Below are 19963 nucleotides of genomic sequence, written 5' to 3'. Positions count from 1 at the left end.
AAAACCACAACACATAGCATGATCTCCACTCTGAAAAGTAGGGGTGCCTCTGATATGCAGTTTCCAACATGTTTTTATATACAAGGCTTCCTTCCACAAAATGTCATTCGATGTAAAAGGGAGCCCCATGAATGAAGACCCATCACTTGTTCATGTATAAAAACTGTCCTCAGAATTGCTAGCTCCAGGAACTCCGGCAATAATTTTGCAAAATGCAGTCAGCACTTAATCTGAAGGTCAGTTTTAGGACAAGCACTGGGGCTGTTCGCTTCTGGCACAGACAGACACCTTTCTGTACAAAGTGACCATCCATTTTGTACAGGATGACATTCAGAGGCTACCGTCCAAAGGGCTCTTAAGAGCTGGACCAATATAAACATATCTTTTTTTTTTAAAGCGACTCCAAACTGCCTGATATCACTTTCGCTTCCATCAGCGCTCTCAATGTCAGACTCCTTGGAACAGGGGCAGTTCAGTGGTAGAGCCATTAGCCCTAATTTCAGAGCAAATGCCAAGCCTTGAAGCTGCTTGGTTAAAATACTACAAATAAACTCTGCACTAGGCAGAGTGGTGCTTCCAAAATGAATGCCACGCACCCGGCTCTTTTACAAGGATCCACGAATGGGCCTTGACACTGAGATATTCCATTACCCTGCATTGTAATGGAACAGGATTTTGGGACTAACAGTTTCCATATCCAATAAAGATTCCCAGAGTCGGATTGCGAGCAGGCAGCCACCACAGGGAAGCACCCACCCTGTTGTATCTCGCCTTCTTTTTTCATTAGCTTTTTTTTTTCAGTCTCCTGGGGCCAGAGCAGAACAAGGTCTGAGCAGTCCTGGAATACAGTGCTTGGAAAAAAAGGCAAGATGTTCCAGCAGCAAGCTTTTCCTAACATAACTTTGCTTGAAAAAAATTTTCCAGTAGTTCCAGCCTCACCAGATCCAGCTGGGAATGGGCAAGGACTTGGAACTCTTTTTTCGCTCCTAGTTGTATTATTTTTATACCATCTATTAACACATACAGTGTAAGATTTTACTGGGAAATCTTTAAAATCTCAGACATCCGCCAGAAATTGAACTCCTAAACATAGGGCTGTCGTTTTTTTAATTTCACAAAATCCCGTGCAGAAACACGTAGATTTGTCTTGATGGATTTCCTCCATTTGTGAGGCCATGTGAACATTTGCCGGCCTTATCAGATCAGATTGCTCCACACAGGCCAATTATAAAAAGAACCAGCAGATCCATTAGCACAGAGGCACACTGCGACCGTGCAGCAGACAGGGATAATCAGCCTGGATGGGGCTGGCAGCCCCTTCCCAGGACTACTCCTGTGTTTTAGCACTGCCTCAGTGCTAAAACACAGGCCAGGAATGAAGGCTGATGGTAGTGGACAGTCTCACACACAGCCAGCACAGATCTGTCGGACCTTTACGTGCTCAAACTCTCTTCTGGACCTCACCTGTGACAGTATGGGACTCGGTAGGTCAGGCTGATGGTTGGATTTGGTCTTTTCTGACCGAAATGATTCTATGATTCCGGGATTTTGAGCCTCTTCTTCCCTCTTCGGAAGGAGCCAACGCTCTCATCTACTCTCTCTACCAGAGGACTAATTTTTTGTAAAACAAATTGGTTATTTAGCTACAGGAATAGGTAAAACAACATTTTCAAGAACGAGGCAAGCCCCAGATGAGCTAGCTAGGTACACTGCAAAAGAGTAATGGAACCTTACATGAAGTTGGGAGAAACAAAGCCATGGGGAATTCCGCCAGTTTGTGGGGAGTGCATTTTAGTTCAACCAAGATGAGCTGCTTGGCTTCCCAACACTTGTTCTATTTATTCCTCTACTACAATCTTCTCAGTGTGACGTCTTTAATGAGGAGATCACAACTTCCTCTAGACTGGCCAGGGAGATTAAGCAAGACACACACACAACGAGAAAGCAAGAGTCTTTGAGATTTAGCTCAAAATCTGTGCTGGTTTGCCATAAAGAGCTGACATTTCAGTGAATAATGGAAATCTTTCACTGATACCAGACTGCTGTTATGAGTAGGTATTACAGGATAAACACACAGAGTTTCCTTTTGAAAATATATTTCTTTATCTCTCTATAAAAGATTTTTCCTGGGGTGTCTTCTGTTCCTGGAAGATACGAATTTAATGGGGGACTTGATGGTGCCTAGCTGGCCCTTAGAGACACAAGCGAGGGAACAAAGGGGTTATATTTCATCTTCATAAAGCTCCATAAATACACTGCTCACTACTAGGGTGACAGCTGATATATAAGCAGAGCAAAGTCCATCTATTTCTGAACTGACCAGTACCAGAATTTGTAGTATCTCTTTACAAGATTCATTGGCAATAACAAGGATCCCAAGAACATAATGGAAGCAATTAACCTCTCATTTTTATGTCCACATTCATGAGAAACTGCTTTAGGATGAGAAACAGGAAGAGAGAAAAGATCACAGCTGAAACAAAGAGGGAGGATATCTCTTGTCAGTAGTCTGGCCACACTACAAAGCAGGCACACACAGCAGCAATAAATTCCTTTTTTTTTTTTTAATAGAAAAGCTACCCAACAATCAGAGCTAGAACTGCATAGCTGAATGCTCAGACGCGTGGCACCAGAACAGCCTGACATTTAAATAAGGCTGCTTTAATTGCTTATTTTCTATTTTCTTCCATTGCAAAACAAACAAAGATGCCACTGAGGATGCACCTCCTGATAAGGCAATCAGAACACGAGCCTGCCATTACATTAATATTTTGCACAAAGGCCTCCCTTACATTTATTAATCCAAAAGAGCTCCCATTTCAAAAAACACTATCTTACTATGGCTGCCACCCTCAACGGTGCAAAGATTCTTCTGGATTTTTGTACCTGTCTTCCAAGCTACTAAAGTGGGCTCCCTGTCTTTAGTGGGCTCCCTTTATTTGCTCCATTTCCAGCTGAATGGCTAGCAGTTCAGCAATATCTGCTACTCTTTGGACTGCTGCCTACATCAAAGAGCAGCACGGTATCGTTCCCATTCAGGATGCAGGTCCTACCTAACCATCCATGTTTGTCAAGCCTCCCATTAATCATTCCTGCGCTGCCATAAATTGGAGGAGGTGATTAGAGCGTTCACAAAGGAAGCAGGCCTGCCAGCTCGGTTACCTCTCTCAGCAGGACGCTGTTTACTCCAGGATTTTACTGTAATCTCTGCTGGCAAAAAATACTGCACCCAGATTAAATACATGTACCGTCTTTTAGTGAAATCCTTGTTCTTAGTCTTCATTAAAAAAAAAAACAAACACAAAACACAACAGCCATAAAACGAAAAACAACCCTGCAGCAGCTGAAATCCTGCAAAATAAGGAGGAGATACAAGTCCTTGTAGCCTGAACTGTGTGCCCTTTAAACATCCCTTGCAGAAGCACTGTTCTGTGGAGAACTGCTGGTGAGAGAAGTACAGTTCCTTCCATGAAAATGTTCTCACACAGATGCACGAAGCAGCCTTCTCCCTTCTCTCTACCACAGAGCAGACAATAGAGGAACATATTAACATGTGAGGCAGTGGAAATCTGGATGGCAAAATCCGCAGCAGTCTGCAATATTCTTTGTTGAACTCAGCAACTTGGCCATTCAGACTCGGAATCTTAAAGAGAGCTCATTTCAACACTGGATCTCTGCAATCCTAATTTAGCTCAGTGACAAAAAAGGTGCAGTAAGTATGTCAAGTGGCAGACTCGCATCATTTGTCAACTTACTTACACTTTAAATGTGTCCTAAAGGAGATGGCTCTTGAAAACAGAACGCTTTTTTTTTTTTAACTCTAGGTTGAGTTTTCTATGCTTTAACGCTGAAACCCCCTGAGTTTCTAGGATAATTGTTACCTAACGTTACCTATAATTTGTATATCACATTTTATACTTCATTTAAGATATCAGTGGGAACATTTCTTCTGGTGTAATACGATTATTTGACATACCCCATTAAAATGATAAGAAAAGGATTCTACTTGTTAGAGCTAAAACTAAAACACGAAAGCCTTAACAAGAAGCAATTCTTCCACCTATGCAGAACAGATTTGGAAAGCCATGTAAGAAGCTTCTTGCAGAAATCCTGAGGTACCAGATTCTTTAACTGTGAATTCCAGTAAGATTATTCCATGGTAAGATTATTCTATGTGACCGGTTATAGATAAAGCCTCTTCAGCCATCCTGTCCAGCCAAAAACTAAAGCACTTCTTCAGATCTACAAGAAAAAACAGATCACATACACACATCTCCAGGTACTGCTGGGATACTTTTTCTTCTGAAGCTCATCCCTGTGTCCACAACTATTTGCGTAGCTGATAAAAACTATGATATGCAAAATGGATAACATTATCCTATTGACAAAGCAATCCTAATCAATGTTGCTTAACGTTACTTTCTTCTCCCAGCAGCACAAACAAGCCTGAAACCAGGGCAGTGAATACAGAGGCTCAGAGGTCAACTGCACGGGATCAGGTCTGTTAAGGCCTCCCTGGGACCTATAAGAACATTCACTCTGCCAGGTCAATCTTCCTTATGATTCAGACACTGAGTACACACTGACAGAAACAGATGAGAAAGTGGGATCAACCTGCAACTCACCTGGCACCCGCGAGTTTGTTTGGCTACAACAAGGTAAGGTAACTTGAGGGTTCATCTCTAAAAGATGGCACTGACAATGTCAGCTTGAAGACCTGCTTCTGCATATCCTGCCTTCACCTTCTCTTGAAGAAGGTACTACATGGATCTGTAAATGAGTGTGGTATACATATACTTCTGTGACTTCTTGAAACATGCTCCTCTCTTCTCCACGTAGCCTGTGGGAAAGGCGCTGTCCATGGACACTTCCCACGTAGAACAAAAAGGTCCCCAGCTTTACTCTGACTCAGACTCCCTGGCCTTGGACTCCTAGATATTCTAAAATACCCACCTTGGCAATGAGAAGCCCACACCAATCAGCAGACAGTAAGATGTCAAGACTAAAAAGGAGCAAATCAGATCGTGTCTATGACATGGTAAGTCAGATCTGGACCCATATTAGCAAGGACTCTGACACAGGGCAGTAAGAATACAGATTTTGTACCTATGAAAGATTTCTTACTTCTGGTTAACTGCCCAAAGACAGAAGAGGCCACTAGCATGCTGAATTATTCCTGCAGAGAGATCCTGTTCAGAGCTGGCCTTTAAATCGCTCCTCCATGCACTCATAGCAGGCTCCCTTTACTCCGGATATCCAAGCAGCTGGGGAATACAGCAGCTACCCTAAAAGTCTTCAAGAGCTGTAAGCTTAAAGAACCCTCAGGTGTTGTCATGCACAGCAATCTTACATAGCTGGTGAATGTGTGATACTCAAAAGTAGGCATCTTTCATATCAAGAGCTTTTGTATTCAGTCGTCTCTTCCGCATGAGGGACAGAGAGTAGTCAAGTCCTGCCCTTGACTTTTTATATTCCTGTTAAAGTTGATGATGCTTAGCCTCTTTATCTTCCAGGGAATCAGGAAAGAGCAGAAAAAAAACTGCCTTCAACAGCATACTTTAACTCGTATTGCTGAGAACAGATCCTAAGCCAAGGGAGAATTCAGAGTTCTTGTCAAGTAAGGCAGCCACCTATACAGAACAAAACAAAATCACCATTGAGCAAGACTGTTTGTAAAAACTCTTTTCAGGGAAAATCTGTAGTTCGGTCTTCACAGAGCCACATCTTGATTTCAGAGAGGTCTGTAAAAGAGGGAGAATTCATTTGTGCAAAGGACTTCAGGGGCTCAGAGATTTTTATCTGGCCAACATTTAGGCTCTCAGTCAGCTGTCCAAAACCTCATCAGATCAATAAAGCCTACAGTCATCATGTCTGATAGCTCCTACCTTCCAGGAAACGAGCTTCTGAGTTTTATTCTAATTGTAAATATGCGGGCATTCACACCACCAAAATCAATGGTAACACAAGTACTCGAGAGATTCTTCTTGTCACTTGGAGGAGGCAAGAATAAAAGGTCAAGCACCGAATTTCTCTTGCATTCACTTACTGAGTCTGTCTAAACTCCCCTTGTGCTATGGAAAGAGAATTTCTGTTCCTCGGTACCTTATCAACACAGTATTAATTTTTAAACAGTACCTTTTGCCAGCAGTTGAATTAATTAGGGGCTTGTCAAACACACAGGAGCCAATCCAGAGTGAGGTACAGACTGAATGTACAGCTGAGCCATCCATCCCTCATTTAACCCTTGCCTGAATGTTCTTACTCTGCATTAAGAGTCCAATTCCAAGGCAGCTCGATTTGCTTTGAAATGACTTCTGTTATTCAGAACTCCACACACACATCCTGGGATAAAGGTAGCCACAGTGGGAAAATCAAACAGCAAGTGTTAAGTTGGAGGACATGCTTAGCAGGCAACCCCTTAGACTTTCTCTCAGAGCGTTTTGCAGCAGTATAGTTATCTTTTCCTTGACACCTTGGGAAAAAAAAAGTACAGGCACTGCTTCATCTCAGTGCAGCACATTCACACAGTGTAGCTACAGCAGTTCAAAACCTCCTGGCACCCTCGAGCTCCATATTGCCCAAGCCAGTTGGCATAAAGCTGGTATGTGTTCCCTCCGGGGGGGATTACTGCTCTGCTGCCATTCAGGAAAATAGGCCAGACAGCTGACCTTCCTTTTCCAGGAGTGCTCCTATGCCCTCTCTCACAAGTAGTGCTGAAACATGACAAAAAATGAATGAAATCCTGAAAAGATACTGTATACATTGCTCCCAAAGGAAACGCCCGTTGTAACCATCAGGGAAAAGGTGAAATGAGTGCTGTTGCTATAACAGAGCTGTTAATTAGTCTGTAAGGACTTGTGTTTATGACAAAGTGAAATCCAACTAATACAATAGAGCTAAGACCAGCAAACACAGCTCCACTGTTTTGTTCAGTTCTGTAGCAAAGCTCAGATTGTCCGTACCCTCATGAATGTGATATGAGAATTGCTAGAGAAGACACTCAGCTCTACTAAAGGCAATTTCCTCAAAGCCCTCCAGGCTTTTTTTGGACCTCTGCACCTTTAACGCTGCCCTGCAATGCCACACAGGGCACATCCCTCGCTGCTCCAAGCCTGCGTCGCTCTGTAACCAGGGATACATCCAGCCATCACCGCGGGCTCTCGGTATCCTTGAGATGTAATTAGAGAACCACAGGGGGATTTAATCTTATTGAGATTTTAGAGTAAACCAGTATTTAGCCCTGGCGCTAACACTCTTCACCTAATAAACGAAATAAAAATTCAAATCGCCAGAGAAACAGCAGAGACAAGCACTTTTCGTCAAGTCCCTAACGGCAAATGCCAATCTCCTCCTTGCTGATGCGGCACAGAGTGGAAACAAGCCACCCTTTTCCTGGCATTAGCTTAAACGCTTCCTCGGATATGCAATCCATGTGGACTGCCCTGGCCTGACTTTCCTTGGGGCTAGAGAGATTCTGATTTTTTTAAGTCAGCCCATGTGTGCATGAGAACCGGGCACGCTTCTGCCTTGCAAACAGCGCAGCCCCTACAGGGAGGGCCCCCAGAAGCACACCCGGAGAACATCCCCGCTGCCAACTACCAGATTTTTCCAGGCATGAGCTGGCAAACAGTGCCCCTGACACTGCCAACACCAAGCCATGGCAGCGAGGATGTGAGTATTTAGGTGAACATCAGCAGCTCTGAACTCACAGGACAGGACCACGGCGAGGTGAGAGGTTCTGCAAGGCACAAGAGGAAAAAAGGTCATGGATCCGAGCCACAAAAGCAGTTTTCCCTTTGGAGTACTCTGCAAGTCACCAAAAACACCATTTTGGGGATCCTTTTCAAAAGCTCTCCCTCCCCTGCTGGTTTGGTGCTGTGATTTTTCAGAGCCATGACCGATTTCTGCCGCCACGACCTGAGGCTGCTCTGCCAACAAGGAGCTGACGAGGAGTTGCAGGATACGTGGTGTTGAAAGCAGAGGGTAGAAAATCACCAGCTGCTGCCCGGGACACGAGCAAGTTATTTACAAGCGAAAGCAGTGAATTAGCTTGATGGCCAGACCGCGCGCTGCAATATCGAGCAAACAATTTTTGGGTTTTCCACTTACAACTGACAGGACTGAGATTAGTCAAGAAAAACAAGTTCATTATCTTGTCTCTTCTGAGAAAGGGAGGAAAACTTGGCGCATAAAGACCAAGTGGAGAATCTAAAAAAAAACCATGAAAATATAGTCGAGAGGGATTGAGTGGCAGCTGCATGAGGAATCTAATCTTGTAAATGGACCAGAGGCCACTGAAAGCAGAGGCAGAGGGGAGGAATAAAGGGGGATTTACACAGATTGAGGCACAACTCTCAAAACCATGGGCTTCCTGTCAGAATTACCGTGCTTTTTTAGGAACCTACGAGAATATGACGAGTGCTGAATGTTGCAGTGTGGATTAGTGGATTAGACAATTTACCCATCCCAACAATTTACAGCGTTAGACGGCGCGGCAGTCAGAGAAGAGAGTTAAGTTGCCTGAAAAAGCACTACTCTGAAATTGTAAATAAAAATTCCAGTTCCAAAGCCGTTCAGAGTAGGCAAAAGAACAATATTTGGTTCTGAATGTGGTACTTGAACACATACACGAGCTCCATGCTCAGCTTCTACGGATGTGAACTCTGCTGATGCAAACCCTCAAGCCTGACACCAGGGAACCTCTGTAAGGTAGAAGGTCGGGGCCCCAAACCCGCGGCTTTCTGCTCTAGCACGGGGTGGAATTTGGATGAAAAACATTACTGCAGAGGCACCGAAATCTCTACTGAAATGAAAACAAAGCAGTGTTATTTCCCATTATTACTTCTCTATTATTTCCCAGCAGTTCCTATAGCTTTCATTGTCAAGAAAACCTATAGCTAAGTTTACACTCAGACTTTCATATTCATTTGGTAACAAGCTTAGAGCTATACATTAATTTTTCAGATCCGTTTTTAAAGTTTTAATCAAAATCTATTCATATAGTTTTCTGCTGAAACAATGGAATATGTCGCTTCCGCTGTGACAGAAGAACACCACACCAAAACAATCAGCTGTGGTTCACAAGTGGATTGTTTCAATTTAGTTATTAATAGTTAATGAAGAACAATTTAGAAATTGAAAAGCTAGACCTCCGCACAGCTGATACAAACATTATGCTTTTAAAGCATTATTTTTTGTTTTAAAATGTGTGACTTCCAGCATTTTTACTAGGGGGAATGGTGATATTGCAAAGTTAACTGCAAAAAAACACAAAAAAATGTTACAATCAGCATTATCTGCAGCCTTTACAGGTGTGTCTAGGTTAAAATATAGCCTTTATTTATTTATTTGCACACCCTTTTCAACCTTGTCTCTGCATCATTTACTATTTCAGAACCCAGGATTTGTGCACACAAGGTTCTGAAGCAATGACACTTCAGCAGGAAGCAAGCAGCTGCTGTTTTATCAATGAAACAAGTGCAAGAGGCTGCCCTGAACGGTGCGAAACATTTTCACCTGGCCTCTGGCAGGGCTGTATTTAAGCGAGGAAGAGAGCTTGCTGGAGGCCTTAGAGGAGCAGGGGCTTGTTCTGCAGTGCTCTGGTTAATGCCTTGCTTCTGCTTTATTTGAGCTGTGAGAAGGAGGTTGTGGTGGGACAAGAAGAGAGGCTTTATTTTCTCCGAGGAGCTGAGCATTGAAGAGGTAAGCTTACAGCTTTCCATGGGGAACCTTTGTTTTTATTTCACAAGTAGTGTGTTTTAGCTCTGGCTACTTTAAGAATTAAGAGCATTTTCTTTTGAAGTGTTGTGACTCTTAGAGCTTAAAGCTCTAAAGAAACTTATTTCAATAGTAGAATGGGAAGATGCCAGTAGGGCCAAGGAACTTTTTTTTTCTTTCTAAAAAAGATAAATGCTTCTCTGCTGAAGCTAAGCTTATGGTCATTATTATATAAATATAATGCAGTGGCCTTTGAAGGCCCCACAAGGGGGAAACACATAAGACAATTCTTTCCTGGAGCTGTTTAAATGCTGCATTTTTATTGTGACAGTGTAATTGTAATAACCCCTTGTGAACTACCTAGGGTGCCCCAAATGAGCAGCCCAAATGGGATTTGGAAACTTGCTGGTCTATTTCCTTCTTTCTAGAAGGAGTATTTCAAAACAGTGTGTATTTGTTCTCTAAGATACTGGTTTGGGCTCAAACCAGCATCTTTCTGTTCTAGTAAGTGCTGAAAGTCAAATGAAAACTTTGGCCAGTGGCTTCCTATGTGTGTTTCGTTATGAGAGCTGTGGATGAGTTGAGTCTCTGAGGGTATTTCTGGTCCCAGATCCTGCTGGTGACTGCACAGTCACTTTTCACATAGCACTAGTGATAGAGACCCCTTGTACAGAATAAGGGGGAAGAAAAGATGAATCTAAAATGCGCTGCTCTTAAGAGAAGTAAGCATAGGCTTAATGTGATATTAAGATGTTCAATCACAGGGCTAATCTGTTAGGCCTGCCATGCTTAGTTACCCTTGCAGAGCCAGTGTGAGGTGAGAAACCTCATCAGGTGAGGCAGAGCTGAGTGCTGGAGGCTGTGCTGAGAACCAGCTTCTCTCCAGCAAGAAGGAGCTGGGAGGGCTGACAGCTGCTGGCAGCAGCTGGGTGAAGAGGCCTGCTGCTCACAGCCCTCCCCTGCCCCTTGCTGCTTTCTCCATCAAATCTAAGAGCTGAGCTGTTGTAAAAGTGCTAACCTGATCCACTTGCCTAACACAGGTCTCTGCTCCTTAACCTATTACTTACTCTGTCTAAGCTAGAGTGCCTCTCACACTGAAACACGAGGTGGTAGTGCTCATCTGAGCAGCTCACCTAGTAAATCTGGAAGAGGTGTAACAAGCAGCTGGGAACAGTGATCTGACTGCACAGCTGCTGTGACAGAAGCACACATAACGAATATAAGGGCAGATAACTTTCAGATGTCTTATTTCCTCTGAAGCAATAAAACCATGCTGTTTCCTAGACTGAACTCTTTAAAACATCACTTTAAAGCTGATTAAGTTCACGTGAAATTACAATTAGAAGGACTTTTTTCTATTATCTCAGGTTCTGGGAGAGAAAGCAGCTTTACTGGAGAACCACTTCAGTCTTAAGTTTGGTTAGACTGACAGGCCGGTATTCTAATGCACCAAAGTCTGCCCTAAAGACTGACACTGGAAGCCAAACGTTTAAAGTATCTCTAGAACACTCTGTGGGTATTTCTTCATGTCCAATTTTCAGATGGGCTGGTCCATTCCACCCAGTGGTGATACACTAACGGGACAGTGCTGCTTCCTCTCTTCTCTTCTTCTGCAAGAAGGGCTGAGGTGCTGCAGCACTCTCTAAGCACAAAGCTAGCAACAGTCCACACCAACGAATGAACAGAAAATGTGTTCATCCTTAGGGAGGCATCTATAAGTGCTTTCTCATACACAGAAACAATTTACAGCAATGCAAACAGCCAGTTTAAGTCTCCCAGAATAGAATTTCCTTTGACTTTCCACACCAAAGTGACTTGAAGTTAGACCTCTGCTTGCCCAGCAGACTGTCCCTGACTGTAAGTGTCTGCCATGCTTGACAAAATATCAGATGGGTTTCCTGGATCCAAGCACATGTATTGTAACCTTCCTTCTGCAAAGGCTTAAATCCAGTTACATGGAGTGAGGAGGAAAGAGGCAGAGAGACAGGCTGCTTAGGTGCAGTATACATCAATGAAAGCACAAGATCTTCCTATTTCCTTGATACAATAAATAGCAGGGAAAAATAGTATCAGCTGTTTTGTGCACCAAATGACCTTCTGACTTGCTACAAAGTAGATGAAGCTTATGCAGATGCTGCAGCATACAGACTGACCCATATAAATACTCCTCTACAGAATTACTAAGTAAAATCCCCTGCTCTCACTCTGTGTTGCCCAAGACACTGTTGCTCCAAGTTAGTTAAGTAAGCCTTTCTCCCCAGGAGTAGATAAATCTGAAAGGATGTTTTTGTGTATTGTTATCCCAAGGCCTCACTATGTAAAAAGGACTCTTCTTGCTCTTGCCCTGCACTTAGGCCTGCTATTTTTTTCTAGTCATGAACATAAATAACGAAAAGGTTCACACGTGGCTGAATTAGTATGTTGTTTCCCTTACATCTCTTCTGGACCTATGATGTGTCACAATGAGAACTTGGTTCAGGAGAAATCTGGTAACAGAATTTCATGTTCATAATCACAACTGAAAAATCCTGGCTGTCAAAAGGGGTTCAGCAACATGCAGCTGAGATGTGGTGCTGGCATTCAAGAGAACCTTAGTTACTGCTGGGTATCTTCTGGAGGGAGCATTTCAGGCAGTCCTGCTGTGCTTTCTTAGATATGTTAAACTTGGAAACTTTAATGACAGATATGTCCCCTCAGCTGCTTTCCAGTCTTTAACACTGTTCTGGGAGTGGTACTACAGAGATCCTGAACTACTTTTGGAGGTGCTTGTAATGCACTCAAGACAAAAAGGTAACCTCTGAGAATGCTTTTTTAATTCAATATATGCCATTGTAGTTTCTTGCATGTCAAGTGTATATCCATAAATCTGTTCCTTAGGGTGTGTGAGCAACAGATGTGTAAAAGCTACCTTTTGTGTGCTTACAGAACTAGCTTCTTTCATGGACAAATCTTGCTGTCCTGACATATAGAAAGACAAAACTCAGTATTTGGCACTTAACAGATTACTAAGTATGGGTAACAAGCAGAGAGCATGGGTACCTAGCAATCAGTCTTCATGCTTCTATACAAAGTTTGACTGACTAGATGTAAATGGCACTTTGATTCCCTCTTTAATGGAGGGTCTGAGCTCAAATCTGAAGCTGCCTTAATTCCCCGGCTTACAGAGAGAAATAGAAGAGGCTTATGTATTACATACTTCACAGAAGTCACAGTACTGTGGCCTGTTCTCTCTCTAACTTCATGTGAAGTTCTGACTCCTGACATTGTTTCCAGGTAACTAAAATCCTGAGATGATGTAAAGCTCTGAGGACAGCAAGCTGAATTAGCTTCCATTCTAAAACTGTTTTAGTTAACAGAGAACCATTAATTGGAAATGCACAGGACATGCATCAGATGCCTGCATTTAAAAAATAAACCAGGCTACTGTGCACAGAACTTGTTAAACATGAGGTATTTTAGCTGCCTTCCCTATTATCTACAGCTGTAAGTATGGCTTTTTGCTATGTGTTGGCTGTGAAGATGGGGTGGGGAGGAGGGTGGAGGAACTCTACCAATTCTTACTGAATGGATTAAATTACTATCTTCTGCTGTGAGGAAATCCAAGTACTGTAATAATGGCTGAAGCATAAGGTACCAATGACTTTCAAGGATGTACAGAGTAGCTGAGATCTTAAAGATCTTATAAAGAAACAAGGGAAAATAAAACTTGCCTATGACAACTGAGTTTTTGATGGTACTGTATTAGGTTGGCATTAAATAAGAAAGTAAAATAAAAACTAGAGTTCTGGTGAAACAGTGGATGAGTAAGTTTTGGAGATATTAAAGGCCAAGTAATAGAAATAAAACTGAAAAACAAGGTGTTAAAATAATATTGCTGACTAAAGACAAACATTGGATTTAATGTTGAATCGCACTCCTAAACCAGTGCTAGTTAAGATATACCCTGGGGCAACTCGTTGGTTTCCTGTGATTGTTGAGCTCTGTTTTCTTCTACCCTTCCGTCCAGGGCACAAAGCACTGCTTTTCCCACTACAGTTAGCGCTACACTAAATCTAAAATGCAGAATACTGATTAACTCATTCAAATAGTAATGTTTAACTAACACAGCTTGCTGTTCTTCCTATAGGCTATGTTAATTTTTTCAATGCAAGTGAGTTAGGGGGAGCACGAAGTTTTTTGGCGTTGAGGAAGTAGGCAGGTAAAGCCAAGCCTGGTGAAATTGCTCCTGCATCACTTGCAGATACACCTCATGACCCATGCATAAGAAACATGAAGAACCTGTCATGTGTTTAGTCTACCAGAACTGGAGACAATTCTGATATGGTAGAGATACCTTGACCACAGTGACACTTAAATACCAAGCACAATGTGGCTGAAGCTTCTGAGTGAAGCTCTGACCTTCTTGAAACAAAGATATCTTGATTCTGCCAGTGTTTGAAGTGGTTCTGTAGTTAGTGTGAACTGGGAAATGTCTAGTGCTCCTGCTGGTAGCACACTCCAAGGTTTGTAGGCAGGAAAGTGGCAAAGGAAGACCAATCTTCCAGATTATATGAATAAACTCCATGCCTTTGATGGGAAGGACTCTTCCAGTTTTTTGTAAGCCAGAAACGCACGTGGGGAACTCAAGCTCATTTTCTAGAATGCTTTAAATTCTGTTGGTGCAAGCTAGATTCATGTTCTGCTTTGGCTCCCTACTGAGTGTACTTCCTAGCTTCTGGGGAGCGCTGTTCCTTCTTCTAGCTTGGTCAGTGTCTCCATTTAACCCATGAACTTGGTGATTCATCTCTCTATTCAATTGTAGGAAGTCTAAACCAAGATCTGAGGAAGCACAGACAGGAAGCCTCAAAACGGGGAATTCTTTAAGCCAGTTAAAGCTGCCACCTTGTTAAGTCTCATAAATACTGCAATAAATATTTTCTGTGAATAAGAAATTAAAGACATAATAAACTAAAAATAAGTTAGAAACTCCACTTGATAGAACTTTGGTTTGGATTTGTCAACTTCTGAATGCTGCATCAAATTGGTCTAATGACTGCTCCAGGAACTGATAGGCAAGGCTGTCACTGATTAGTTTTTGTGTATATGGCAGAGATGAGATGGAGGCTGGAAACAAAACTCTTGTCTGCAGAGAATTTCATAGAAACTCTCAATGATTTCTAACTATACCCTTATTACAGCTTCATCCATCTTTCCAAAACATTAATGCCCTGCTGAATTGATTTCCTAGATGGAAAAATAATGGCAAGACTGGAAGAAGCTCTGCAAGATGAGAAGGCATTGCACAGGAAACCTCAGAGGTTTCAGAAAGTAGTAGAGCCTCTGTCTGGAATGACTTGCTTACAAATGCTTGAATGCTTGAGCTGCTAGTATATGCTTATATTGACCACAAATACTAGCTTCATAACTCCATAATTATTGTGACCTGCAATTAATGTTCTCTTCATCCTTATGTTCACCATATTAATTAGCTCCAGGAGACTCCTGAAATATGGCAAGATATGCTGTGTAGCCTTTAATGGAAGTTCACAGAGAAATCTACCTTAAACTGATAAATGTCTACACAGCAATTAACACTCTGGAGTCCAAGGATGCTGAGACTGCTCTGTTCAGGAGCAAATAAAATAGGTGATACCTTGCTTGAACTGTAAAGTTTAAAACAGGAAATGGATGTGCTTACTCAGATTTTGAGAGGCTAGACTTGGTACCTTCTCTGTGCTATGAGACCCAACTGACTTGTTTGAACTTTCTCTTCTGTGCTGTTCTGGCAGAAACATTTGAGGCACCAAAGTTCAGTTTCCTTATGCACTCCTTCCCAAAGAGCTGGATGTGAATCTGCTCTTGCAAACCACAACCAGATATTTCTCATCTGCAGCATAGATGGTCTGATTAAATAAAAATGCACAAATGCTTACAAACCAGATTAAAATGGAGTAACTGTCTACAGTGTTCTCATTCTAGTGAACAAAAGGCACTGGAAGAAAAACACATGCTAGTTTCTATCAGAACAGATACAAACAGGCAACCCACAAATTCAGGGGGCTGGTAGGGGGGAGCCATCAAAAAATTCTCAATGCAAGGTTTTGACTGCTGGGGAGAAATATTTTTGGTGTTACCCTTTTATGAAGGTAAGTACTACAAAATATATGTAGCTAACATCTGATCTCTAAAGCTAAAACAAAAGAACTAAACCTGAAGAGAGCGTTGAAAGGGTAAGGAAGGTTCAAGTAAAATGCCATTCTGTAGCTTGACAGTGTAACTGTCTCAGCTTCTGGAGGAAAAAGCATAGTCAAACTAAATGCATTTGAAATTACAGGACCAGTTGTGCATAAGCACTTGCAGAAATGAGCCTTGGCTCTTATCCCATAGGAAAGCATCTTTAATTACCAACGGAACTGATATTATTTCTGGCCAAACAATCAGTCTGCATTCTCAGACTGCTAGACTACCTGTAAATATTTTCCTATTTTAAGTATAAGCACTGCTGTTTGGTGGAGTGCCCTCAGAACAGTGAGCTGATGAACACCTGTAAACAGAGCTTGTCTCCAGAAGTGACAAGCTATAAAAGTTCTTGCTGGCTGCCTTCCATCTTTTACTGCAACACACTGGACTGTCAGTATTCAGTTTTTAACTAGTGCCATAGAAATTCTGAGTGTAATAATACATAAGCACACATCTGCCTGCAAAAATATTTCTCCAAATATTTCTCCTTTGGCTTTCTTTTTTTTAAAACCAGCAAAATCTGTGAGAAGAGGGAAGAAATATTTCTGCCCTGAATTTGAGGACGCTAGCCACAACATGCTTCTGCACTAGTGTCATAGAGGAAGGAAAGCATACCTCTGTGTTCAAGTCAGAGGGTGGATTTGGGCTATAATTTAATTTCCACAGCAGCATGTCCCAATCAGTTGGAAAGCCTGTAGTTAGCCCGTTCTCAGGAACAACAAATAAATAGGAGTTGTTTGAGGAAGCTTCGATTGCTCAATATGAACTTCACTTCCAGCTGAACTGGCAGTTCTTATGTTAAAGTGTTCCGGAAAACTTCCTTCAGTGATGCTTTCTACTCTACCAGCAGATCCTGCCACACAAGGAACGTAATACATCCGTACCCTAGGCACAACTCTGCTGCCTTCTGGTGCTAAAAGCGAGTTCACTTTGAGGTGCCAAGCTTACAGGATGTGCTTAGGTTGGAGCTGAACTTCTCCCTCCTGGGAGGGGAGGAGAGAACTTTCAAGTACTCCAAATATAAATGTAACAGCTTCTCAGACCGTGTTTCTCTTCCCTTTTTATCAAGCAAATTAAATCAGCACACACAGCAGTAGAGCGGCTGGAAGATAAAGCATCTCTTTAAAATGTAACACTTTCGAATAAGCACTCTTCTTAGAAAAGGAAGTGGAACTCTTTGCTGATGGCTGCCTTATGGAAAACGCAGCCACATCTGGGTATGAATGGCTTCCTGTGGGGATGGTGCAGTGTCTCAAGGCTTTCTCTCATAAATGAGGAATGTTCTGCCACTTTTCTGATCAACTAATGGCACATAAATGATGTCCAATTACTTAGAAAATTCAATTTATAAAATCTGTAAAGAAACTTTTGTTTCTCAGACTTAATATTTCACAGAGCTCGTGGCAGGCAGTGGCCTGAGCTATCGAAGTACCCTTGGATGTTTTGGAGAAACACAGTCAAGGTTTTTGTAGCCTAAAATGTCTTATCAAAGCTAAAATTGGCATCGGTGTCTTGCTGGGACAAACAAAGGAAGACTAAACTTGTCATTCAGCCTGGAACTGCCGAGTATTTCTGCTACAGCTGCTTGAGATAACAGAAGTTTACCTTAGGCTTGTACAACCATCTTGCTCTTAAAGGTCAAAGAATATTTTCTACCTAAGGCAACAAACAAAATGAATTATTTCATCCAAAGTTGGACAAAAGCCTTCACCTAAACTGTGCTATCCAGCAAACACAACACACAGATGCAAGTAAAAAACGCTCAGAAGTTTGCTCCCTGGTGTTAACTTAATAAACACTTCTCCTTTCTACCAGAAGCTTAGTCTGGTCTTGTCAGAAGCTTATACTTTTTCTAATTGCCTGCACAAAAGACTCTTAAATAATGTTTTGACAGCTGAAATATTACAACTTCATAAATAAAGAGACCTGTCAATATTGCTAGCGCAGAAGCAAAGGAACCAGATGCAGTACGAAGAGCTGGGGGAGGGGACAGTGATTCACAAGTTAAGAAAAGCATCTGCTTATAGTTTGATAGTAGCTGTCTTGCTAAATCCAGCCTAGAAATTCAGATTGTGCTACAGCTGGCGTAGAGATTATGAACATTTCACTGGCCAGAAATCTGTTCAGCACTAACAGCATCAGATCAAAAGGGTATTCAGTTCATTTCTGTCCTTTCCAATAAAAAAACAGAAGTGTCCCTGTGCCTAAAGGTCATTCTTGCACCTGTCTTTCAAGCCTAGAAGAATCTGCTATAGTAGTTCTATGCAGCGTGTTTCTCCCACCCTCAGGTTGCACGTGGGCCTTTACATTGAGCCTTTCTCTACTTTTACCCTGGCTTGGAAAGGTGCACGCAGGCTCTCAGAGCTCAGCTCTACCTCCTTTGATCACCCTTAACCCCGCGTTCAGCTGACATGCAAAACAAACCTTTTGACAGCCCCGATGCACAAAGTTCTCCGATAACCTGCAGGGAAAGGCACCTGACAGCACCTCAGCGGCATCGCTACGCGTACAGCCGGGCAGCACGCGCCGGTACCTCACCACACCACCGGGAAGGAGCCGCTTCGGGACGAGCAGACCGGGCGCTACGGCCTTTCTGAGCAGAAGATCCCTGAGGAGATGTCCCCGAGGAGATGTCCCCGAGCAGCAGGCCCTGGGGACGGGCTGGGCTTCTCCAGCCGAGGCAGGGACCTCAGTGAGGAGCCCCTCAGCTCCTTCAGGAGCACCGGGGGGGGCTCAGCCTTTCTCCCCGTGTACCCCCACCCTAATGGGCACCCCCTCACCCCCTTTATGCCCCCCCCAGGCCCCTTCCCGGCTCCCCCCCACCACACCCAGCCCCCCCCTCACCACAGAGAGGAGACCCCGATGAGTGTGTGTGAGGGGGGGACCCCATCGGGCCCAGCCCCCCCCCCCCCCCGGGATGGGGCCGTTTCCATGACAACCCCTCACACCGCCCCTCCCCCCCCATTTCCCGATTCCTTCCCCCCTCAGCCGGGCGGATACAGCTTGAAGCCCCTCAGGATCTCCTTGGCCCGCTCGTCCGTGGCCGACATGGTCCCGCCGCGGGCGGAGGGGGCTGCGCGGGCCGGGGCCGGGCCTGAAAGGAGGCGGCGGCGGCGGCGGTGACAGCGGCGCCTCAGGGCCCCCCGCCCCTCCTCCCTCCTCTGCCTCGCACCCGCCACCGGCCGCCGCAACCAACCCCGGCCGCCTCCCTCCGCCCCGCCTCCCGCCCGGCCCCTCCAGCCAATCGCTCTCCGCCGCCGCCCTTTATTGACGGGTCGCTTAGCCAATCAGAGCGCGCCCTCGCGGCTTTCCCCCCCCCTCCCGCTCTTTTTCTCTCCCCCCTCCTCCTCTCGCTCAAGGGCGGCGGGGCGGGGACGGGAGGCGATGAGGGACAAACTTGGCCGGGCGCCGGGCGTTCGCGCAGCCCCGGGGTTGGGTTGCTCGTTGGGATGGAGGAGGCTGAGGCGCCCAGAGCTCGGTGCCGAGGTGGCGGAGCTGGGCAGCGAGGGGCTCCCTCAGCCCCTCAGGGCACGGGGTGGGAGCCCCACAGGGCGCAGTTGGGGGCTTTTTGCGTTTTGGGGTGAAATCCCGGTTTCCATCAGTCTGTGTGGGGCAGCAGGGGTTGGGCAGTTGGCATTGCTCTGGTTTGGGGTCATGGAAGAGCTGACAGGGGAAGTTTGGACATCTTGGGACTGCTCCCAGCCCGAGCAGCAGCACCACATGGGACACCATAACTCAGAGGGTGACAGGAACCCCGAGTTCTCTCAAAATCCTCACCCTAAATTAACACAAATATCACCTCAGCTTTCCGATCCGCTCGTGAGGAAGCAGCACAGCAAGTCTCGCTGTCCCTTTGTGTGACTTCGTTCTGAAAACCTCACCTTTGCCTTTACACCTCTGTAGCATGCCGAGTTGGCAGGTGTCACAGTTCCTAAGCTGTCCTTGCAGGTGAGGGGATGCTCCCAGCCTGCCTCCTGCCTTCCCAAAACACGTTGCACTGCCGTCCTCCCAAGCTGCTGATAGAGGA

At 44.2% G+C, this 19963-nt stretch overlaps 1 protein-coding gene and 1 long non-coding RNA gene across 2 annotated transcripts in view; one reads left to right on the top strand and one right to left on the bottom strand.

Moving 5' to 3' along the window:
• The window catches only part of PDE6D (phosphodiesterase 6D), a 36214-nt gene extending 17074 nt beyond the window's left edge, over positions 1 to 19140 (bottom strand). Inside the window, exon 1 of the mRNA XM_027464224.3 lies at positions 18937 to 19140. Coding sequence (XP_027320025.1) covers positions 18937 to 18986 — 50 coding nt within the window. The 5' untranslated portion in view covers positions 18987 to 19140. The remainder of the gene's footprint in view (positions 1 to 18936) is intronic.
• LOC119717755 (uncharacterized) lies at positions 9556 to 18825 on the top strand. The gene is made up of 2 exons (XR_005267969.2): positions 9556 to 9702; positions 16451 to 18825. It is a non-coding gene; the product is annotated as an uncharacterized lncRNA (long non-coding RNA).
• Positions 19141 to 19963: the final 823 nt, after the last annotated feature.

The sequence above is a fragment of the Anas platyrhynchos genome, chromosome 9 (assembly GCF_047663525.1).
Source record: "Anas platyrhynchos isolate ZD024472 breed Pekin duck chromosome 9, IASCAAS_PekinDuck_T2T, whole genome shotgun sequence".
Lineage (NCBI taxonomy): Eukaryota > Metazoa > Chordata > Aves > Anseriformes > Anatidae > Anas > Anas platyrhynchos.
Note: the sequence above shows the minus strand (reverse complement) of the source record. Positions and strands in the feature narration are given on the sequence as shown.